Source organism: Bipolaris oryzae (assembly GCF_000523455.1).
Source record: "Bipolaris oryzae ATCC 44560 unplaced genomic scaffold scaffold_144, whole genome shotgun sequence".
In the NCBI taxonomy this organism is placed as follows: Eukaryota; Fungi; Ascomycota; class Dothideomycetes; order Pleosporales; family Pleosporaceae; genus Bipolaris; species Bipolaris oryzae.
In genome coordinates this window covers 38,690-59,354 of record NW_006911420.1, presented here as the reverse complement: position 1 = coordinate 59,354, position 20,665 = coordinate 38,690, and the positions used below count along the sequence as shown (strand labels likewise).

Here is a 20,665-nt window from a genome sequence, read left to right as displayed (position 1 = left end):
ATAGCACACTTATATCATCGATGCCCTCAATCACTTAACAAGATCTTTTTTACTATGAGGCTGAGTGACCAATATACTAGATGAATTCAACAAGTAAAAATACATAACCAGTTAAACAAGTCTACTTAGATAGTTTCCACCCTGTCTGCGAAACGTCTCTGGAAGAAGGATGATTCCATCTTCTGGCAAGCCAGATCCCAGTCTGTAGTCCACTTGCGGTGGAACGGCTGATATCCAAGCATGCTGCCAACCCATCTTCCAACTACGACGCCTAATATCTGCGACACTGTCTGACCGAAAGGCACCCACCAAGGAAACGAAACATAAGTACCACCGGCATCAAATGTCTGCATTTCAGATAGTAAGCACAAATTCCTTGCTTAAGTTGATGAAAGCACCGAAAAGGGAGGTGGCTTACACTAAAGAGTTGTATCAGGGAGATCTTTGCGCCATTTACCACAACATCGTCCTGGTACTTGTACCAGTTCTCGAAGAAGACAGGATTGAGCTCAAAAACACTGTCAGTCTTCTCACCCGAAAGCAAAAACTTCACCACAGTCTCATCATCGTCCTGGTCCGCCAGCGACGCCGGGTACGACCGATGGTTCACATAAGGCTTGATGCTCATGGGCCCGTCGCCTGCTGACAGTATGTGCACCTTGCCATCGAGCTCCAGACACATCTTGCCCTGAATCGACTCAATATACTCTTCCTGTATATGGAAATGTAGCGGTGGTTTGTGAGAAAAGAAATCAGCACCTTTAACAAGGTCGAGAGTGATCTCGAGTGCAAAAGAGCGTGAGGGATGGTGGATCATGCGTCCCTGGATGGCGCCTTTGAAACTATAGAATTATAGGATTAGCTAACAGACAATGTATCTATGATCTCATTCATGTCAAAGCTATATGTCGGGCTGCTGCGAGATAGGCCATGGGTTATGGTGAGCAATGTGGGCAGCATAGAATACGTACACGTCGACCATGGTGTCTGAGTTTGAGTACACCATTTCTTCTGCGTCTGAGCGGGCCATGCTTGCGGACTGTTTTCGTTTCTCCAAATATCAATGAAACTCCAATTGAAGATGCGGATGAAGATAGATAAGAGATCCAGGGGATATTCGATACACAACGGTCAATGGCGGAGGACTGATTGTGTATTCAAGATTCTTTGCCGTAGAGCTCATGTGCCACCATACAACTTATCACATTAAATCTTGTAGATGCACACGAACTCATAAAACCACGGCAGTTCTTACGCTCCATCCATTGCCTGTTTTCAAAATCCAGGACCCTTGCAACACACACTATCTACCTTGGTAGTGTCAAGACAATAATTAATTATCCACACTATCCCTTCCACGGAATCCAGAAAGGTTTTAGGTCCGAGATGCTCAGGCCTAATCCCCTGCAAGCGTTTCCCCTCCTGTACATGCATGTTACAGACATCTTTACTATAAGGCATCTGTCATGGTATTGAGTAAACGTTCTGTGGGCGAAGAGTGAGCTGAGTCATCTATATGGGTTGTATACAGACCACTAGCGACGTTCATGCCGGTTGTCGTCTGCGCGGAAGTGCGCGGAAGTTTCGTAATACAAGAAGGTTTAGAAACGGCGGGAGCAAAAACATTCGAAAAGGTCCAAGTGGGTGCTTGGCACGCTGTACTGTAATATTCGGACCGGTTGTGAATGCGTACGGGCAAACCGTCAATATTGAAATCTATACGGAGGTCGCTTTCAAAAGTTATCGCCAGATCAGCAGCAGCACTTATTAGAAGTTCTTACTAATGCTAACCTTATTAGGCGGATACATCCGCCTTCAGAGTACTGCGGTAGTGTTATAGGCACCCCTGTTGGCATGAACTTCTAGCCGAGCTCTGCCGGCCTGGCGATAACTTTCAAGAGCCACCTTCATAGTTAACGCTAATCTATTTCTGTAAGGTCAGGCCAAGTAATATATGTCGCAGCTAGGGTGCAGGGCTGAAGTTGTAATCGCTAGCTTTCGTAAGCACAAATAGCTCATATCCTAGACTAACTGTATATTTTCGGGTGAACTTTCTCTCTATGAACTGGCTATCTCGGGTGTCAGCCGGCCTCTGGCAAAATACATGGTTTTCCATGTAAGCCTAGTCTGTGCGGTGGCCGGCGGAACAGCTAGCCCACACGAAGATAGTGTCCCTAGACTAATCATTAAGCGATGGCAGGCCTACTAGCGTACGCTGATGAACAGGTGCCCCCTAGTATACCTCGTGGCACAGGTAGAGTGGAGTCGCATGGACCATGGGTTGAGGTAGGGGTAGAGTCTGATGTACCCCTACATCTCCCCGATTCTCAGCACCTTTAACCCTACCATAGCCCCACTCTTCTCGTTCACCATCGTATGTACTGTAGAGACGCTCAAACAATAACTAGGCTCTTCGGATAACTCTTTACTTAATCTGTTACTAAGAAATACCGCGCTATTCTTCATAATCAAGACGATCTGGGGTATAGCTCTTACTCTCTGCCTAGGCCTTTGTCAGCCTCTTACAAACAGCCTATATACATGGATTTGACCTTGTAACATAGTATGTAGCGGTTCGTAGCAGGGCTGATTCAGGGAAAAGCCGAAACCAATGCCGAGCGTCTTAGACTCTCCAGCAAGGCTATGTTGCTAGAAACGATGCGATTTGACGATTGAGACTTTAGTCAAAACCTGAGGAGCGGTTGTAGAAGGAGCGGCTTCAATCCCATTTTCAGAGCCAGCCGCTAGTTTGCTGCGTGTATTCTTTCGCTTCTTTGATCATATATAATTGTCAGACGCTTCAATGCTCTATAGGCCATCCATCATCAACCATTCTCCGGATTTCTTATTCTTATCAGCTTAATAGAAGCAACTCTCCGAATCATCGCACGTTTCTAGTCCACATGTAAGTTTGAACCATCCGAGAGTATTGGACATTGCTTAAGCTAGTATATTAATGCTGTGTACAGTCCAAAACAGAAGGAGAACCAACGGAAGGAAGAATGATTAAAGTCGCTATCAAACGAGCGAAGGTTGCTGCCAGTCAGAGGTCGGAAGATGGTCTTTCTAAACAATACGGCGGAGTTCACTCTGAGGGTTGGGTCAACCGCCTCCCGTCCTCGTGGATCGCTTACGTGCAGCTCTCACGACTGAGTCCGCCAGCCGCTTTGTTCCTCATATTTTTCCCTCACCTCTTCGGCGTTATACGCGCTGCGAACACCCTCAACGTTCCCGCCACAGAGGTGATCCGCACTTGTCTTCTCCTCTTTGGAGGAAGCTTTTTCTGCAGCAATGCTAGCCATGCATGGAACGACCTCGTCGACGCTCCGATAGACAAGGCCATTGCTCGAACCAAAACTCGTCCCATCCCTCGTGGTGCCATTACTCCTCTTGCTGCATTCATATTTGCAGTCTCCCAAGCAACTGGAGCTCTTTCATTCTTGTATTTCCTGCCCGCAGAGTCGGCCAAGGCTGCGATTCCAACTGTTATCGGAACCATCTACTATCCCTATGCTAAACGCCATACGAACCTGTCTCAGTTGGTGCTCGGATTTTGCCTCTCCTGGGGCATTATGGTCGGCAGTTCGGCCGTGGGTGTGATCAAGCCATGGACAGATCCATCGACCGTCTTCCTGCTTGTCGCTTCTATTCTCTGGGTCATACTCTTTGACACCATATATGCACACCAGGATCTGGCCGACGACGTGAAAATTGGCGTCAAGAGTATCGCAGTCCTTTTCCACCATAATGCCAGAGCACTGTTATGGGCTCTTTACCTGGGCATGATCGCTTCGCTAGTGGCATCTGGTTACCATGGGCAGTTGGGTGTTTTGTATTATGCTTTCACTGTTATCGGATGTATGTTATCAGTGGGCACGATGGTCGTCAAAGTGGATTTGAAGAGCCCTGCTAGCTGCTGGCTGTGGTTCTCGCAAGGATTTTGGCTTACTGGGCTGGCCATCTTTGGAGGTCTGTTCGCAGATTGCTGTGGTAACGGCCTCAAGTAAGGTATTTGCGAGCCCTAACCTTCGTGGTGTTGAGACACAAGGTTTCAATCGAATGGCAATTAAGAACCGCCACTGGCAGTTTTTCAACAAAACTGATTGTCGAGCTACAAGTTTTCTAGAGACGTCACGAGAGACGTCAAAACGCATTTAAGCCTCTATTTACTGTAAAATTGTGAATCTTGACAGTAATTCGCGGATTATTTCCTTCTCCTTCTTCGTGAGCGACTACTGTGAGCATCTCAGTGTGCAACCATCATTCCTACCTAACTAGACATGGATAGTTTGAATCCGTGGTAGATCTCCACTGATGAATGGTTGATACACTGCATGACCCAAAAAGACGTACTTCCCTGTCTTTCATCCTATATTACTAAATGAGAGGTCGGGAGCTCCCGCAGTTCTTGGCCTCGATAAGAACCGTGAGTCCAGAATATTGCAGCTTATGTACTGCAGGGGCTGGGCCTGTTACTTAGTATGGAGCAATACCTCCGAGGGCTTTATGGCATTCAATATATGCAGCTTACTCGTAGCATGATGTGGGTCTGCTACCAGGTGTGTAATCTTGGCCTCTTGACCATTTTGTGGCGGGTCTTTTGAAACGCGAACTTCCACCATTCATTGATTATCTTGGCTACGTTATTCACTTGTTGATTCGTCTCTATCGCTCTTATCCTGGTCAAATATTTCGGCACTTCCCTACGGCACTCAATAGCGGGACTTCACTGCAGGACCTACCTATGGAGCTAGTGTAGCGTTGTAGTTCTTTAGCGTATGTCCAGCAATTTGGGGTAGCTTCTCTTTTTATTGAACAAGGATTGACGAATATGAGACATCCTAAAAGATATGAATCGATATGGATACATGTATCTTCTAATACTAGTCTAACGTTGTGCGCATCTTCGACTGATAGCGCTCCAATCCTTTCTTGAACCTTACAGTAACGCATTGTTTTCTATCATGGCTTTTCAGGTCTTATCTACTGCCGTTTTAGCTTCTGTTCTCTGGACTACCCTGTACTTGGTGCTACGAAAAGCCTACCCCAGGCCTTTGCCAGGCATTCCTTACAATCACGATGCTGCTAGGAAATTGATGGGTGACCTAGCGGAGCTGGGAGAGAGACAGAAGAATGGTGGAAGCTTGAGACCGTGGTTTCTTGAGCAGGCCAGGAGACACAACTCTGCTATAACGCAGATCTTCTTAGGACCTTTTGCAAAACCTGCTGTCCTTATCTCGGATTATGTTGAAGTTAACGATATTTTGAGCCACCGAGACGCCGTCGACTTCAAGAGAGGGAAGAAGGTGGACGTTTTCAGCGGTGTCCTCCCGTATGCCCACCCCGCTATGGAGACTTTTGATCCGAGGTTCAAGAGCAGCAGGGACCTCGTCCGGGATCTTATGGTGCCATCTTTTTTGAATAAAGTAGGTACATCTTTCAAGAAGTGCTTTTGAAATAGCCAATCTCAATATCAGATCAAGGCTGACATCTACAGGTTAATGCACCCCATACGTATATAGTAGCACAGAGCCTTGTAGAGCTTTGGAGGCTAAAGGCAAATATCGCTCAAGGCCGGCCATTTGAAGCATCCGAAGACATTGTGGAGTTTTCTTTTGATTCCATCCTGAGTGCTGCCATCGGTTTGGAAAACGGCCAGGGAGATGTGCAACGCCAGTTGTCCTTTCTACGCCAAAGAGAATTTGACGAGCGCCATGAGGTGACCAACACCTCTATCAACAAACCCATTAAGATTCCAAGTGCCGGAAGATCGACGAAGCTCGCGGCCCTCAGTGTCGATGAGGAGTTCCTTTGGAAAGGTTTTTATATGCCCTCACCATGGCTCTATCACAGACTTAATAAACTGCGACCATCTGTCAGAGATGCAGGACGTACACTCCGGGGGTACATCGAATTGCGAATCGCTAAAGCCGCACCAAATCTCGCGAGAGGATGCCAGCCCGAATCGGCTTTGGACCACGTCATTCAGCGCGAGATAAGAGCGGCAGAAAAGGAAGAACGCGCCCCAAACCTCCAAGATCCCCGAATCCGCGACGAGATCTACGGCTATCTCATTGCGGGTCACGATACCTCAACCGGCTCGCTTATATGGCTCATGCGCAGGCTTATGTCTCACCCGGGTGAGCAAGCAAAGATCCGCCGCAATCTACACGAGACGTATAGTGCGGCGCGGCGCGAGAAGCGACTACCCACCGCAACAGAACTTACGAGTATGCATGCGCATTACTTAGACGCCTTTATCGAAGAAGTACTAGGGTTGAACAGCCCCGTGGTAACCATCATGGTGACCACACGCAGGGACACTGTAGTGCTTGGTCACTCTATCCCGGGTGATACCCAGGTGTTTCTTAATCTTACTGGCCCGTCCTTGAATATGCCATCGGTTGATGTTGATGAGCGAGACCGCAGCGAGACGGCTAGGTCATATAGCCATCTGAGGCAGAACTGGGATGCTCAAGATCCCGGTTTGTTTAAGCCCGAACGCTGGCTGAGTAAGGACAAGAATGGCTGCGTTGTATTTAATAGTTCAAGCGGTCCAAATCTTGCCTTTAGTGCGGGAAACAGAGGGTGTTGGGGCAAGAGGCTGGGTTACCTAGAGTTGCGCATCATACTTTCTCTGCTGATCTGGTCCTTCGACTTTGATCTACCAGAGGAGCTTGTCTCATGGGATATGTATGATTCTCTTGTCACAGCACCAAAACAGTGCCTGATCAGTGTAACTGAAGTCGAATGAGGCGGCCTCCTGTATCCAAGATTTGTCACTTCTTCCTATCCCAGTTCTTTGCATTCCGGTATTACTCCATGATTTCTTTCATATCTAATGTTCGTATTTACTTACCTAGTATTTAACGCTTTCCCAAATTGGATTATCTCTTGATCCCTCCCTAGGCACATGCCGTCCTCCGTTAATCTCTAGCTGTTCTGTCCAATCCTACTCTATAATACTTCGCTCATCTGGACCTGCATTTTCCCCTTCCTGAATCTTCCCAAGTTGAGTCCTTGCTTGTCTTTGGCTCTCTCCCAGCACATCCCCACGTTTTTCTCAAAAATGATCGTACCCTACCTACAAGGATGCGAAGCTGACTTGGATAATTGTAGTCAGAGATGGATGCATGTACAATCCATGCTCCGCCTTTATTGAAACAAGCATAAAGATCCAGTCATGGGCAAACGTAAGGGTTATTCTTAGCGCCATCGAAATGATGTTAACTCAGAGCTTCGATTGCTGGAGGGCAGGAGCCGTAGTGTTGAAGTTAAATCCTCAACAAAGGTTGTTGAGGTATCTTAAATATGACAGATAGTCAGTTAATTAGACAAAGAGGTAGAAACCTTGTTTGGCTATGTCTGTATTATAATATCGTACGAATGTAGGCCGACGGGTACTAGTAGACCGATCGCTGCCAAGTTGCGGAATGCTGGCAGTATCTTCTAAATGATACGCATGCCTGGTACAGGGCGAGAGCTCGCACTATACGTTCTATCATCTCCATGGTAAGCAGTGAAGAAGGGGGCTATATGAAAGATGGTCAAAATGAAGTACTTCGACTCAAGCTACGCGATGAAGACTGTCAGATTTACCTGGAGCACGAATATATTTTTGACGACGATGCAATATTATATCACTATAAGGCTTCGTGAGTCACCACGGAGTGACAGCTTCAAGTCACCCTTTGAAACCATTGGGAGATCGTAAATTGTCGTCACCGACCTCTATCCTAACGGTAGTTTTTATAACCCAGATAATAACGTCATATGGGAGCAAGAGGGTATGTCAAAAAAGGTCTTCTACTGTATGTGGACTATATCCATGCCGGTTATTTCATCAACAACAAGGGAGACTGAAAAACTTGTTGCAGAGGATGTTATCCCTAGGCTTGTCGCAGAAAAGCTCTATGTGTCTCTTGCCTTGTATCTTGGCCTCGGTCACTGGCTTCTGATGTCGGGTTTTAAAGAAACATTTCCATGGTCCATAGGCTACGATAGGGACCTGCATACCCCTGCAACCACTGCTGAAGTCGCTGATGTGATTTCTCACCTTACCATGACCGCTGTGGCAGCAGCAGACCAGAGAATAAAGTCCCAGCCAGGAGAACTTTCGCCTTCAGGTCTGCCTAGTGCTCGAATACCTGTCGATACTTTGAGGAGGACATTCCAGCTGAAGATTCAATGGGCTATACAATTGCGATACTTGTCGCGATCCCCGCTTTTCAGTTGACCGTCCTCTGGATCATCATATTCTGCGCGAATGATCTCGTCGTGCTTGACGATTCGTACCCTAGTACTGGTCGGCTACTAGCCCCAGTGGTTAACAAACTGGGAACCGAAAGTTCGTTGTATCAGCTGATGAAGTTGCGCAGTCACTAGGGAATAAGGTACTATTGCCAAGATACGCGTGGATACCAAAAGAGATGTATTTGTGTGTGACAGTCTTTGGAGAAGAAGAGAAAGTACCTATGGGCTATGTATTTGAGAAGTTTCCAAAGGGGCTGTATACCTAATTGAGAGATGGTGTAGTAGATTTGCTCTAAGATACTAAGAGTTGTGGCCTCTTAAGATGGATTTCTCCAAATTATGTAATACGTGAATTATCAAAGAAAAACTACAACGCTATCCGTCTATGAGCCTGCCATATGCGGCGTAGCTGATGAAATACTATCAACGCACGGCGCTAGCAAAGAGAAATGGTTGGCTGAATCTGCTGAGCTTACGGAGTCTCTCATAACACAGTTCGATAAAATACCATATCGAGAATGAGTACTCGCATCCTATCATTGACCATATGAGAAATGATTATCTGCAACTCAGCCTTTGAACGTTGGTGAGCTTGATCTGGTGTGTACCAAGAACCCCACGGATTCTCGATGAGGGGCAGCGAACTTAACTTCTTCAAAGATTTTCCTGCAAAATGGGCGAGCCAAAAAGAAGCTAGAAAATTTGAACAAGGAATTCTGCAAGAGAATGAAACGACAGCGCAAAGCTGTGGGCTGGATTGCAATGATGAAGACGATCAATTTGTCAGTTATCCATAACTGATCCCACGAGGAAATGTCCAGGAGTTAGGGAGTAGCAGACTCTGAACTTGATCCTACCTTTGGACCTCTATTCAGTACAATCAATATCCTGGTCCCAAGGAAGGCCAGTTCCAAATTACGACCTACGCTAAAGGTTCCATCGCCAAGTCAATCGTCTACGATGTTCGCGGGTATGACGATCGAAAGCAAGCAGCTCTCCGCATAAATGACCACGACCAGTAGGACTCTTATTCTGCTGCTCTTCCCTCGGCAGCTTCTGTGTAGGATAGCGATAAAATGTTGTTATGGCGGTTGGGTGACCGAATGCGGGTCATTCTCAGGCAAAGCCGATTGAATCACAATTAGTGTCCATTTCTTCTTGCATAAGCACCCTCTATTACTGATCTTAGTATGCGTGCTTAAACAGTTGTACGCTAGACAAAATTCACAATAATAAGCTGTACACGTAGGAGAGTACTGAGCGAAAGAGAATGCAGAATAGTAGATCGAACTATAAAGGTTCAAATAGAGAGTAGGCGCAACCAGCTGAACCCCTTTGTAATAGACTTCCCTGGTGGAGGTTAAGCCGAACTATCGACGCTGGGTGCTACACTAACGACTCGGCTCTTGGAATGCATATATACGAGCAGAAGTTCTCGGACTACCCTTGGCAATCAATTAATTCGATTGGTGGATGAAAAATGAAGCAGATACGGACGTCACTGTCAAAAGCATTAGCTAATAGGGGTGTGCATAGTACTGCCTCAAATCCGGCGGAGCGCAAGCTACCTTCTACGCCTCTAAGCCTTTCAAAAATAAACATATATAAATCAAACGCTACCCTAACTGCTTCTATATAAATTTGAATACTTATTGTAGGATATTGAATAACTCTCATGGTTTTTTGTATAAAATCAAAAATTTAGAAGATAATAGATGTTCTTAGGGTTAAGGATTATAATGAAGTTAGGATTTCCTTGTTTTGCCAGGGATAAATAGGGCCGATAAGGGAGATGTTGGCCCATACTTTTGACAGCGAACTCCACAAATGTTTTGTTCTTTCACAAATAGAATCATTGTCAACTCGGTATTACTTCGATATCTCACTAAACATACCGCCTAACTGTAAGCCCTTGTTAAACTTGGGGTTAGATAGGTATATACTTGCCAAACTCAGCGTTCTCTTTGTCAGTTTATTTCGGCAAATTATATAAATACGAATTTGCGGCGACGGCGCACGATTATATTCATTTGGAGAGAAAGGCTAAACAGCACATAGACTAGTGTACTTGGTACGCCAAGTTCTAAAGGAGCGGTCAACCCTAAGATCTCTGCGAAGTTGGCCTGGTATGCCAGCAAATTGATCTATAGTCGGACCGTGAATGCCGTGGTTATGTATATATGGTGAGGTCTTAGATGCAACGAATATCATAATATCCTGAATATACATATCCTACTCGCCCAATCAAAATATTACAATATGCGCTTTTTTGTCACTCTCTCACTCCTGACCTCAGGAGCTTTTGCAGTCTGGAATGCGAAGGTTTGCAACAATGCGGGAGGCTGCGTCTCAGGCGTAACACGGCTACCCGACCCCTTCAGATGCCCTGATGGCACAGGCGTGAACCTTCAACAATCTGCATCGGCAGACCTTGGCACTTCGGCGGGTGAATACGATATCATCTCCAAGTCTCAGTTTCCAGACCATTGCCTCTACGGTGCCAAGCCTGGTGCTAATGATTTACTTGTTGTATGTTATTTTTTTATCAAGTCGAATTCACATCTAGCGGAAAGGGCCCATGGCTGATTGTTATACAGGTTAAAACTCTGGACCTTGATCGAAAGATGTACTCGTTCATAAGCCAGACGTGTACGGACAAGAACCCTCCCGTCAACTGCTACAATAAACGACCCAACCCTGGCTCGTACGTAGAAGTCATTCTAATCAAAAACAACCATGCTAACGTCTGAATGAAGATCTACAGTTTGCCTGATAGTTGATAGCAAAGGTCGGGAGTGTGTTGCAAACCCTAGCGCGGGTCAATGTGAGAGAGGATTGACTAAGCTTCATAGGCCCGATCCTTGCCTAGGTTGGAAACTCGGCATGCCTGATCAGCCAGAGAAACAATTTTAGTTGAAGCTCCAAGCTTTGGCGCTTTGGCGCTTTGGCGCTTTGGGTGGCAAGCTGTCTTATTTGAATCAAGTTCCAGAACACAGTTGTACGTTAATTAGGATGTTATAGTACACCAAGGGGGTAACTTGAAAGAACGTAATCATAACTTCTCATTCGTGAAAGACATTTCTAACACAGTTATACTAATCTGTGTCATATTCCTCACGTCGAAATTGTTATTGTAGAGTATCAAATGGATACGAAATTGATGTACCGGATCGCCATAGCAGCCCAGATAACCCCAGGCATCTTATCAAAGCCCAATTATCTACGTACCAATGCAAAGATGACACGTTGCTTAGTACGCCTTCACTCCGGCCAACTTCAAGATCTGGTCTGTGATGACCGGCTTCTCTAGAGGCTCACTCCGGTCCTTTGGACATAACTTGCCGTTGCGTAGTGGTGGACCAGCCTTGTGGATGTTGCAGTGAGGCCAGTGAGTGGTGCCCTGGAATTTTTGGAACAGTTCAGCCTTTAGCTTCACGTCCTCTTCCTTTGCAAACTTTCGTGGTGTCATGCAGATGTATTGCACGTGTCGAATAAGATCGCCTTGAGGATGAGCGGCATAGTGCATCGTCCGGCTGTCCCAAAGAACCTGAATATTGAATTAGCCACAGCTCGAAACGGGTCTCTTCATACACATACCAAGTCGCCAGGGTCCAGATTCATCTTCTGCAATGTGCAACCCTTACTTTCAAACCACTTCACGTCTTCTTCCTTGAAGATGAAAAGGTCTCTCATCTCCTCCTCTGGCGGTGGCTTGTCCTCGTGCTCGTCCTGTTCTCGCTTTTCGGAAAAGAATTCATCGAACAGTTTTGAACTACCCTTCATCAAGATCAAACCACCATCTTTCGGTCCATTGGGCTGAAAGTTCAACAAACCCTGTACACATTGCATTCCCTTGCGGTTCTCGTTTTGATCACAATGTGGCCATGGGCTCCAATTCAAGTCTTTTTGTCGTGGTAGGGTAATGTTCATGCCATCAAAGGAGCACAGAAGCTCGTCAGTGCCCCATAGCTTCGTGAATACATCCACGACCTTGGGCTCTGTTCGGGCTTCCCAGACAAACTTCTCGTGGGTGCTAGCGTAGGCGAAGTACATGCCGCCTTTGAAACTAACGGGGAGATGGTCGGCAGTCCAGGTGGATTCGTCCTTCGGATCAAAGCCGAGACCAAACGATTGCAGCCATTCGATTTGCTTTTGTTTGTAGTATTCGGCTCGTTCTGGTGTAATGACACCCTTCACCACTGCGCAGCCGTCACGGTGAAAGTCATCGCGCCAATCTCCATACGTCTTTCCATCGTGCTGTATAAGGTCGACACCGGTGTCGGCCTTGGGCTCTTCAGCATGAGGGGCCATGATAAATGATTTGACTTGCAGAGAAGTTGATTAAGAGTTATTTATGTTGCTGTACACAACGAGGGTTGATGTATTGACTTCAATAACACTGTTTTGAAAGCTTTAAATGTCTATTGTGAGATACCACTTAATCATTACTTATGTGGGGTTCCGGAAGTCTCGCCCCGTGATGCGCCCACAATTCCGAGTCGGCAAATGTGGGCATCTGTACGCTAAACTTGACAGAGCACGGCCCAGGACGGCCGAGTGAGTGAGGGGAGGCGCACTAACTGTCTCCGGAAACTCGTCAGGAATACCAGCATTTACACAATTTCTATAAACATCTTTGCAGCTCATAAAGCATCTACATCCCGCCTCCTTTGACTTTCTGATATATCTTTTGAAGTGATACTGTTTTACATTATCTGCGTTTCTTCGATACTTATCATCTCCTCTAGGGTATCCCATTATGCCTGCTCAATTACCCCAAGTTGCGTATAAGCGCATATCTCAACCTGAAGTTGGTATCAACAATTACAAAGGTTTCACACCCGGAAAAGTCGAGATTGTCAAAAAGGGTGACCGACCCTATGGAGGCCGCGCTTTGGAGAGCGATATTCGGATAGATCACGATGTGGAGATTAAGATGCGCGATGGTGTACGGTTGTACGCAGACATCTATCGACCTGCAGATGCGAAGGATGACGAGAAGCTGCCCGCAGTCGTCAGTTGGTCTTGTTACGGGAAAAAATATTCAGCTCTTCATATGTTGCCTATGACTGTGTGGCAATGCTGTGTGCCCAAGGAGTCCTTGAGCGGCTTGGAAAAGTTCGAAGGCCTTGATCCGGTAACGTGGTGCCCCCGCGGTTATGCAATCGTTTCAGTCGACTCCCGCGGCACGGGGGATTCCGATGGATCCATTCCCCTCATGGGATCTCAGGACGCCGAAGACTGTTATGACGTTATTGAAGCACTTGCAGCCATGCCATGGAGCAATGGAAAAGTCGGAATGGCAGGAAACTCAGCGCTGGCAATCATACAGTGGCACGTCGCTTCACTTCGCCCACCCCACCTAGCTGCCATTGCGCCTTGGGAGGGATCCGGTGATATCTATCGGGAGCAGTTCTGCCGTGGTGGTATCTTCTCAATGTCCAACTTTGATCTCATCACAAAGTTCATCATCAAGACGAACAACCCGAACGGCGGCATTGAGGATATGGCCGAGATGTATCGAAGGTCACCAGTCTCCAATGCCTATTGGGAAGACAAGCGACCAGACATGACCCAAATCCAGTGTCCTGTATACATAAGTGGAAGCGATTTCAGCAGTATTCATACCATGGGTTCTGTGAGAGCGTGGCTCGAAATCCCTCATGATAAGAAGTGGATCCGATGGAGCTCATATCAAGAGTGGTATGAGCTGTATTGTGTTAAACACTCGCACGACGAACTTCAGAAATACTTCGACTTCTATCTCAAGGGCATCGCTAATGATTGGGAGACATCGGTACCGAAGGTGCGATGGTCCGCATTGCAGTTTGGAGATCAAGACGCAATTGACAACATCGAATATGCCGACTTCCCCATACCAGATACGCAGTATCGCCATTTCCATCTTTCAAAATCAGGCCTCAGCGAAATGCCAGTCTCTTCACCAGAGATAGTGTCCTACAACTCCGAAGACGCAAAGTCAATGGCAGAGTTCAGTTATACTTTCACAGAAAAGTCCCGACTCATTGGGCTACCAAAAGCAGTCCTCTACATGTCTTGCCCATCACATGACGACATGAACGTCTTCGTCATCCTACGTAAGCGCGACAAGGACGGTCAACTTATGATGCATCTCTGCTTTCCATTTTCTGCAGTTCCGGATGGCATCAGGAGCATTGCGGATATTCCTGAAAAGGATCGCCAGAGCACGAACTTACACATGGGAAGTGTAGGCGCTCTACGTGCAAGCCACCGGCGATTTATCCCAGAAAAGTCTATCCACGAGAATTTTCCCTTCCACCCACATGACATCGAAGAAAAGGTGAAACCGGGTGACATCGTAAAACTCGAAATTGGCATTTGGTCTATGGGTGTAGACTTTGAGAAGGGACAATCGATTAGTGTCCAGGTGAGCCTCTTTTGGAAAACTCGATTTGATATTGCATGATTACTGACGAACGATTCAGATCTCAGGAACATTCCCATCCATTGCGGAGTATACCGCATTTTCAACCGAGCGCCCAGAGCACGAGAGAAACAAAGGCGAGCACAGGGTTCACACTGGTCCCGATACACCTAGTCATGTTATTCTCCCGTTTGTCTCAATATAATGATAGATGATTAGAATTGGATGAATCATGTAATGTACTACTATCGAGCCCGTTCCCCAATTTGCGATGTGACACTCTATAGATTTGACTCTATGATCTGTTGACCTAGGCGACTAACACTAACTTCTCTCAGTGATTAATATATGGCTGCGTAGTCATGGAAACAAGTCCAATTTGCTATAGCGGACGATACTCAGAAGCCTTGCTCGATGATAATGATACTTGGTAATTTACAGAGCACGTTGCGCAGGTCTTTGTGGGATACTTCTCAAGTTTTGCAAATAATACGTTTTTCCAACCAATGATATCAAATCTTGGAAATGCTTCGCTTGATACCAAATCCGTCAATGAAGCTATCCCCAGCTGAAACCAGCCGGCCTCACGTTGTAACAGATCTTCGGAACTGTGTGGCTGCAAGCCATCGCCCACTCTCCGAACGCTAGTTCGGTTATAGTACCCATCACCAAGCCCAACTGGCATGTGGGTCCTACCCCGCATATTTACCCCGTGGAGAAAAATGCCCGATATGAGATTTGTGGCAACGGTAAAGAGATACGGGATGTGGAGTTTTCTTGTGTTCCAAGCTTCCAAGCACACAGCTTCCGAGATTCATCGGTTGCAGTGGGAGCGACTCGAGACGACAGCGAGCATTGATAAAGATATGAATGCCCGGTCGTGATAATGCTTCAAACCATCAGCGATCTTGCTGGGCTCTCCCAGGATTGAGGCGAGCGGGTCATTTCTTCTATTATCAGACATCTAATTTCCACAAAACTCTTCATTCACCTAGTTAACTCCTTCTGGAGATGGCCGACACAACTAAGGATGCGAAGCCCTTGGAGGTAAATGTAGAGAGGTTTGAGTGTCTCTCGACTGACGAGGAGAGCAAAGATGGCCTGTACCAAAGCCAGACGATGGGCACGGTAGCCATCACTGATGACAAAGACATATACCTCGTACCTGCACCAAGTGCTGACCCAAGAGGTGACTCACTACAGTGCCTTCTCTATTTATGTGTCATTGATCATTCTTCTAGATCCGCTTAACTTGCCTAGATGGAGGAAAATTATCTTTATCGCTCTCCTATCGATATGTGAGATTTCACAATTGAATCTACATGTTCGATAACTAATTAAAACGGTAGTCTCTAGTATTGGCCTTTCGATGGTTTCTGGGTTTGGTGGTTTATTGGGATTTTACATCCCAGACTATTCTAAACATGGCGCTGATTACGCCGATATCACTGCTCTCATGACGTATCCATCAATGTTCATGGGCGTCGGCTGTCTTACATGCACACCGTTGGCTTTGTCAGTCGGCAGAAGGCCAGTCTATCTCGCATCGCTGGTGGTACTAATATTAGGCGCCCTGCTGGCGGCACAAGCAACTAACTACAATTACCACCTGGGTGCAAGAATGGTGCTCGGTCTCGCTGCTGGTCAAAGTGAGGCTCTGGTACCTTTGATGATTCAGGTGAGAGGCACGCAGTTGATCCATAAATTGGCTACTTATCCCGTATCTTAGGAAATTCACTTTATACATGAACGCAGTACTTTCCTTATGTGGCAATCCTCGATCCAAACTATCCTCTCGGCTGGTCTTACTATTGCTGCATCTCCTCTAGCTGGAGCAATTGGCCCTGCAAATTGGTACAGGTTAGGCGCGGGACTTGCGGGCGCGACTCTACTATTTTCGATATTCCTCGTTCCAGAGAGCCGTTATCCTCGCACCCTTCAAGCATATGGCCAATCCACTGGCGAGGAGGACGAGGGAGAGATGACAACACGACCGATGAAGCTATCAGAAAAACCTGCCTTTGACTTGACCAAGTATCAACCACGAACTCTGAAATCGGATATGCGCTTATTTGTTGGAGACCCTGATTGGGCTGAAGGTTATTACAGCTTTATTGTAAGTCATGCTAATGACTCGCAATCTTTTGATAGCCAAACTAACTTCGGCCAGAACACCTTCCAAATTCTCCTTTTTCCTAATGTCCTGTGGGCGTTTTGTCTCAACGGATTAACGATGTCAGTACATTCCCATCCGTGAGACTTCTATGAAAACTGATAACCTTGCAGTGGAATAAACATCGCCATTGGTACAACTTACGGTAAAATCGTCACAAGTGCTCCTTACAACTGGGGTGATGATGCAGCATCATATGTAAATGCCGGACAGGTCGTTGTCGCATTTGTCACGCTTCCTCTTCTTGGTTACGGGTCCGATAAGATTATCAAATGGCGAGCTAAGCGCAATGGCGGTCTTCATGAGCCTGAGAACCGCCTGCTCGCACTCTGGATCCCAATCATGGTTGGCATCCTCTCCGCTACACTCTACGGCCAGGCTGGCGAACATCCAGAGAAATACCACTGGTTCGTCATTGTCTTCGCTAATTCAGGATACTACTTTTGCTTTCTTGGAGCCAACATTGCTGCCATCACGTACCTACTCGACTCCTATCCTGCCCGAGCCGGGCCTGTTCTTGTCGTCATTACAGCTTTCCGCGGATTTGTGTCCTTTGGTACAAGCTATGGTGTGGCTAAGTTCATCGATACTGCTGGATACGACGGATCTTTTGGTACATATGCTGGGCTAACGGGACTCTTTGGATGCCTAGGTATTCCTATCTTCTTGTATGGAAAGCAGATCAGGGCTTATACGGGTCGATGGGCACAGGCGAAACGGGTCGGACTTCCCTCAATGTCTCGTTGAGTTATGGACAACCTCTTAAATCAATAAACGGTGTTCTGAAGATGGTCAAAGATGGCGTGTGTTAGACTTTGGATGGATTCTAAGCCAATGAGAGACGGTCACCGAGCACGCCTGTAGTATACCTTTCCTCTGCTCTCGAAAGATGTCTCGTTTCATGATATTGATGCATATTTAGGAGTATCTTTCAGTGGTGTTAATCACAAATTTACTCAATCATCTCAACAGAACCAAACGTGATCCAATGTATGTGTTTGTGCTTTAGACGCCATATTTGCCTCATGGCAACTGTCATCAATGGCGGTTATAGGTGCGTCGTGATATCGGTTGATTTATCAGGATACTTGATGAACTAGGAAAGTCAATGGAACGCTATGAGTGACAAAGGACCTGGTACGATACCTGGTGATGCAAAGATGTACCAAGTCCTTCTTGGAGCGGTACCTATGTACTGATATGGCATGGGAGGCAGCTAAAGCGTGTCTGCATTCTCAAAAGGCATCATAAGTATATCATCGACTGAGTAGTGTGCAAACGTAATGCTCCACTGCTGTCGAATTTGTGGTGGATCTTGCTAGATCCAAAGGGAAACCGGTTACGCCCTGGTTGGCGATCATGATATCCTTGCACAACACGGTCGTGGGCCTCATGTTTCTGGAGAGCAAAATCACTCACTGAACGGATGTTGTTTTATTTCTTCCAAGGATTGGATCATGGTTTGAATATAGGTGATACATTTGTATGAAATTTGCACAATCTAAGCCTTGATGTACGGGATACCAGTCAACTTGAAAGTACGCTCATCAAGGACTGGTTTGTTGATGGGCTCAAAACGGTTGTATGGGTCATCTTCCCCATCGCGCTTTGCCACGTTGGAGCCAGTGTGTCTTGCGTTGGGCCAATGAGTAGTGCCAACATACCGCTCGAAGGCATCCTTCTTGCGTACAAGATCCCCTTGAGTGGCGTGACTGACAGGCATGTAGCAAGTATATACAGCAAACCTTGGCTGATTCGTTTTCGATCCGAGGTTATAGTGAGGAGTACGGGAATCCCTTATTCCTAGTGAGCACGCATATTAAGGAAAGAATGCGGAGATAAAGAGATGACCCACCAGAGTAACAGATCGCCGGGCTCAGCGCACACCTTAACCCACTTCAGACCCTTGTTCTCGAGCCATTTCATGCCGTTCTCTGTAAATCCATACCATTCAGGAGTCCATGCCGGAATACGTGGCTCATCGGCCATGTCTTTATGGAACTCGTCAGACAAGAGATGGCCACCTGGACATACTATAAGGCCGCCATCATCTGGACCGTTAGGTAGCAGATTGACGAGGCCCTGCATGCATCTGAACCCCGGTTTCGCTGGGTCCTGATCTTGGTGAGGCCATGGTTTGTTGGGCTCTATGTCTGTCCGACTATCGTCTGATTAGTTGGTTCGGATGGCAGTAGAGAACAGTAGCTCACTTTGGGAAGGTAAAGTTGATGGCGTCGAATGAGACAATAAGGTCCTTGTCACCGTATATCTTTTCGAAAGCTCCTACAACGCCTGGCTCTCCCCGTACACCCCAAGCAAAGTCTTCGTGTGTTACGGCATAGTTGAGGCACATGCCCTTCTCATTGATAGTGGGCAATCGATCTCTATGGACAGTCGAAAGGTCATTTCGATCGAATCCCAAGTTACTATCAAACATGTCAATGTTGCTACAGCAGTGGATGGGACTATCCCGACTTACAAGCCTTCCAGCCACTCGTACATTTTGTTGGCATAAGCATCAGCTCTCTCTCTCGGAATTGCGCCTTTTACGACGGCATAACCGTCACGAGCCAGATCGTCCCTCCAGTCGCCATAGTTAGTTTTCGACCCATCGATCCTCATCGAGTTCTCGCCGACAGCCTTTAGTGTCACTGGGACAGTCTGCGTGGCAGTTTGGATCATACTGGGCAACGTGGCTTGAAAACTGAGTGGTAGCTTATTGCCAATCGCGAGCAGCGTGGGCAAAATTATTACAACCGATACAAATCACCCATCATATGCCTTACCTGCCGAGATACGGCCCATGTGGCTCCCCAGGTGGCCCGAAAATCGCCCACATAATCCGAACCACAAGGTCTTGGCACGTCTTAGATGGCGAGGATGTTACATTGGGCCCTGAAATCAAATCGTTGCCGCTGATCCTCCAATAACAACTTCGTATCGATATGTGGAGGAGTGGAGATTCACTTCCCGGCCGTGGCAATACTTGTCCTTGCACATTTCGTGTCTTTCGAACAGCTTGACAAGCTGATATCAAACTATATACCAGTAGCAACAACTCTAACCAAACTGACCTCGGGTCACCCATGGATAGATTTGAAACTACCTTTCCCAGGACTAATCTCGTCGCATAAACTAGCAAGCTCCTTATTGTGTCTTCAAATAAAACTGAATTGATGCACTCATCAGCGTCTTTCGCATCTATGCAAATACGGTCGTCGACCAAAGGATAACAGTTGGACGTGATCCAACAATTCCTTGCCAAGATACGTGATCGGGAAATCGTATCAAATCTGGTTACAAAATCTAGCACCTATGATTCATGACTCGCATTCAATGCCGGTGGCACGGCTGCGAGGTTCCAGGCGTGCGGGGCCCCCGCAGACAACGGGCTGTTGTACAACCGAGGTGGAGAGAAATAGCCTGGGGGTGCCCACATGTTCCGACAGCAATTAACGCATGGTCGACATACCCCAGATTCTTTCCACATATTCCGCTACCACTCATTCCACTGCCAAATGTCAGCGGAAACCGATGCTGTGACTATCAGACCATCAAAGCGGGCTCGAGCGTCCTCTAACACGGACAACGTGTCGTCGCTACAGTGCCAGGTGTGCCACCGCACCTATGACCGGCTTGACCACCTGAACCGGCATTTGGACTCGCGTAAGAACTGGACCCCCCACCCTTCGTACATGACGCTTATGGGCTCCAGATCGGAACGAAAGGTCTTTTCGTTGCAAAGAGTGTCCTGCAGCATTCAATCGGAGGTGAGTACTAATCTTACTTACCTTTTCTGGTTCTGGCATAGTTCTAGGTCCCGGCACCTGCTT

At 46.9% G+C, this 20,665-nt stretch overlaps 11 protein-coding genes across 11 annotated transcripts; 8 read left to right on the top strand and 3 right to left on the bottom strand.

Annotated features, from left to right (window-relative positions):
* Window positions 1-125: 125 nt before the first annotated feature.
* Window positions 126-1,030, bottom strand: COCMIDRAFT_39530 (uncharacterized protein; the record flags this gene model as incomplete). The annotated part of the gene is made up of 3 exons (XM_007692879.1): window positions 126-347; window positions 419-842; window positions 972-1,030. 3 exons carry the CDS (start codon window positions 1,028-1,030, stop codon window positions 126-128), a joined length of 705 nt encoding a protein of 234 aa, XP_007691069.1.
* A 1,972-nt stretch (window positions 1,031-3,002) lies between these two features.
* COCMIDRAFT_103530 (uncharacterized protein) lies at window positions 3,003-4,007 on the top strand (the record flags this gene model as incomplete). The annotated part of the gene is made up of 1 exon (XM_007692893.1): window positions 3,003-4,007. The coding sequence occupies one exon, from the start codon at window positions 3,003-3,005 to the stop codon at window positions 4,005-4,007; it is 1,005 nt and encodes a 334-aa protein (XP_007691083.1).
* A 957-nt stretch (window positions 4,008-4,964) lies between these two features.
* On the top strand, window positions 4,965-6,754 carry COCMIDRAFT_8007 (uncharacterized protein; the record flags this gene model as incomplete). Its single annotated transcript, XM_007692866.1, has 2 exons — window positions 4,965-5,426; window positions 5,498-6,754. The coding sequence occupies 2 exons, from the start codon at window positions 4,965-4,967 to the stop codon at window positions 6,752-6,754; spliced, it is 1,719 nt and encodes a 572-aa protein (XP_007691056.1).
* Window positions 6,755-7,509: 755 nt separating this feature from the next.
* COCMIDRAFT_28959 (uncharacterized protein) lies at window positions 7,510-8,236 on the top strand (the record flags this gene model as incomplete). The annotated part of the gene is made up of 3 exons (XM_007692874.1): window positions 7,510-7,655; window positions 7,747-7,787; window positions 7,878-8,236. 3 exons carry the CDS (start codon window positions 7,510-7,512, stop codon window positions 8,234-8,236), a joined length of 546 nt encoding a protein of 181 aa, XP_007691064.1.
* Window positions 8,237-10,512: 2,276 nt separating this feature from the next.
* Window positions 10,513-11,166, top strand: COCMIDRAFT_39527 (uncharacterized protein; the record flags this gene model as incomplete). The annotated part of the gene is made up of 3 exons (XM_007692878.1): window positions 10,513-10,782; window positions 10,851-10,957; window positions 11,010-11,166. The coding sequence occupies 3 exons, from the start codon at window positions 10,513-10,515 to the stop codon at window positions 11,164-11,166; spliced, it is 534 nt and encodes a 177-aa protein (XP_007691068.1).
* A 337-nt stretch (window positions 11,167-11,503) lies between these two features.
* Window positions 11,504-12,564, bottom strand: COCMIDRAFT_103571 (uncharacterized protein; the record flags this gene model as incomplete). Its single annotated transcript, XM_007692892.1, has 2 exons — window positions 11,504-11,800; window positions 11,851-12,564. 2 exons carry the CDS (start codon window positions 12,562-12,564, stop codon window positions 11,504-11,506), a joined length of 1,011 nt encoding a protein of 336 aa, XP_007691082.1.
* Window positions 12,565-13,012: 448 nt separating this feature from the next.
* Window positions 13,013-14,864, top strand: COCMIDRAFT_8004 (uncharacterized protein; the record flags this gene model as incomplete). The annotated part of the gene is made up of 2 exons (XM_007692865.1): window positions 13,013-14,662; window positions 14,721-14,864. The coding sequence occupies 2 exons, from the start codon at window positions 13,013-13,015 to the stop codon at window positions 14,862-14,864; spliced, it is 1,794 nt and encodes a 597-aa protein (XP_007691055.1).
* Window positions 14,865-15,670: 806 nt separating this feature from the next.
* COCMIDRAFT_103556 (uncharacterized protein) lies at window positions 15,671-17,579 on the top strand (the record flags this gene model as incomplete). Its single annotated transcript, XM_007692891.1, has 5 exons — window positions 15,671-15,833; window positions 16,009-16,337; window positions 16,389-16,775; window positions 16,830-16,894; window positions 16,946-17,579. 5 exons carry the CDS (start codon window positions 15,671-15,673, stop codon window positions 17,577-17,579), a joined length of 1,578 nt encoding a protein of 525 aa, XP_007691081.1.
* A 754-nt stretch (window positions 17,580-18,333) lies between these two features.
* COCMIDRAFT_103550 (uncharacterized protein) lies at window positions 18,334-19,514 on the bottom strand (the record flags this gene model as incomplete). The annotated part of the gene is made up of 4 exons (XM_007692890.1): window positions 18,334-18,628; window positions 18,688-18,993; window positions 19,043-19,258; window positions 19,312-19,514. 4 exons carry the CDS (start codon window positions 19,512-19,514, stop codon window positions 18,334-18,336), a joined length of 1,020 nt encoding a protein of 339 aa, XP_007691080.1.
* A 600-nt stretch (window positions 19,515-20,114) lies between these two features.
* Window positions 20,115-20,288, top strand: COCMIDRAFT_103548 (uncharacterized protein; the record flags this gene model as incomplete). Its single annotated transcript, XM_007692889.1, has 1 exon — window positions 20,115-20,288. A coding segment is annotated over one exon (174 nt), but the record flags the coding sequence as incomplete, so codon positions are not given.
* Window positions 20,289-20,350: 62 nt separating this feature from the next.
* Window positions 20,351-20,606, top strand: COCMIDRAFT_103578 (uncharacterized protein; the record flags this gene model as incomplete). The annotated part of the gene is made up of 2 exons (XM_007692888.1): window positions 20,351-20,498; window positions 20,548-20,606. The coding sequence occupies 2 exons, from the start codon at window positions 20,351-20,353 to the stop codon at window positions 20,604-20,606; spliced, it is 207 nt and encodes a 68-aa protein (XP_007691078.1).
* Between the last annotated feature and the right edge of the window lie 59 nt (window positions 20,607-20,665).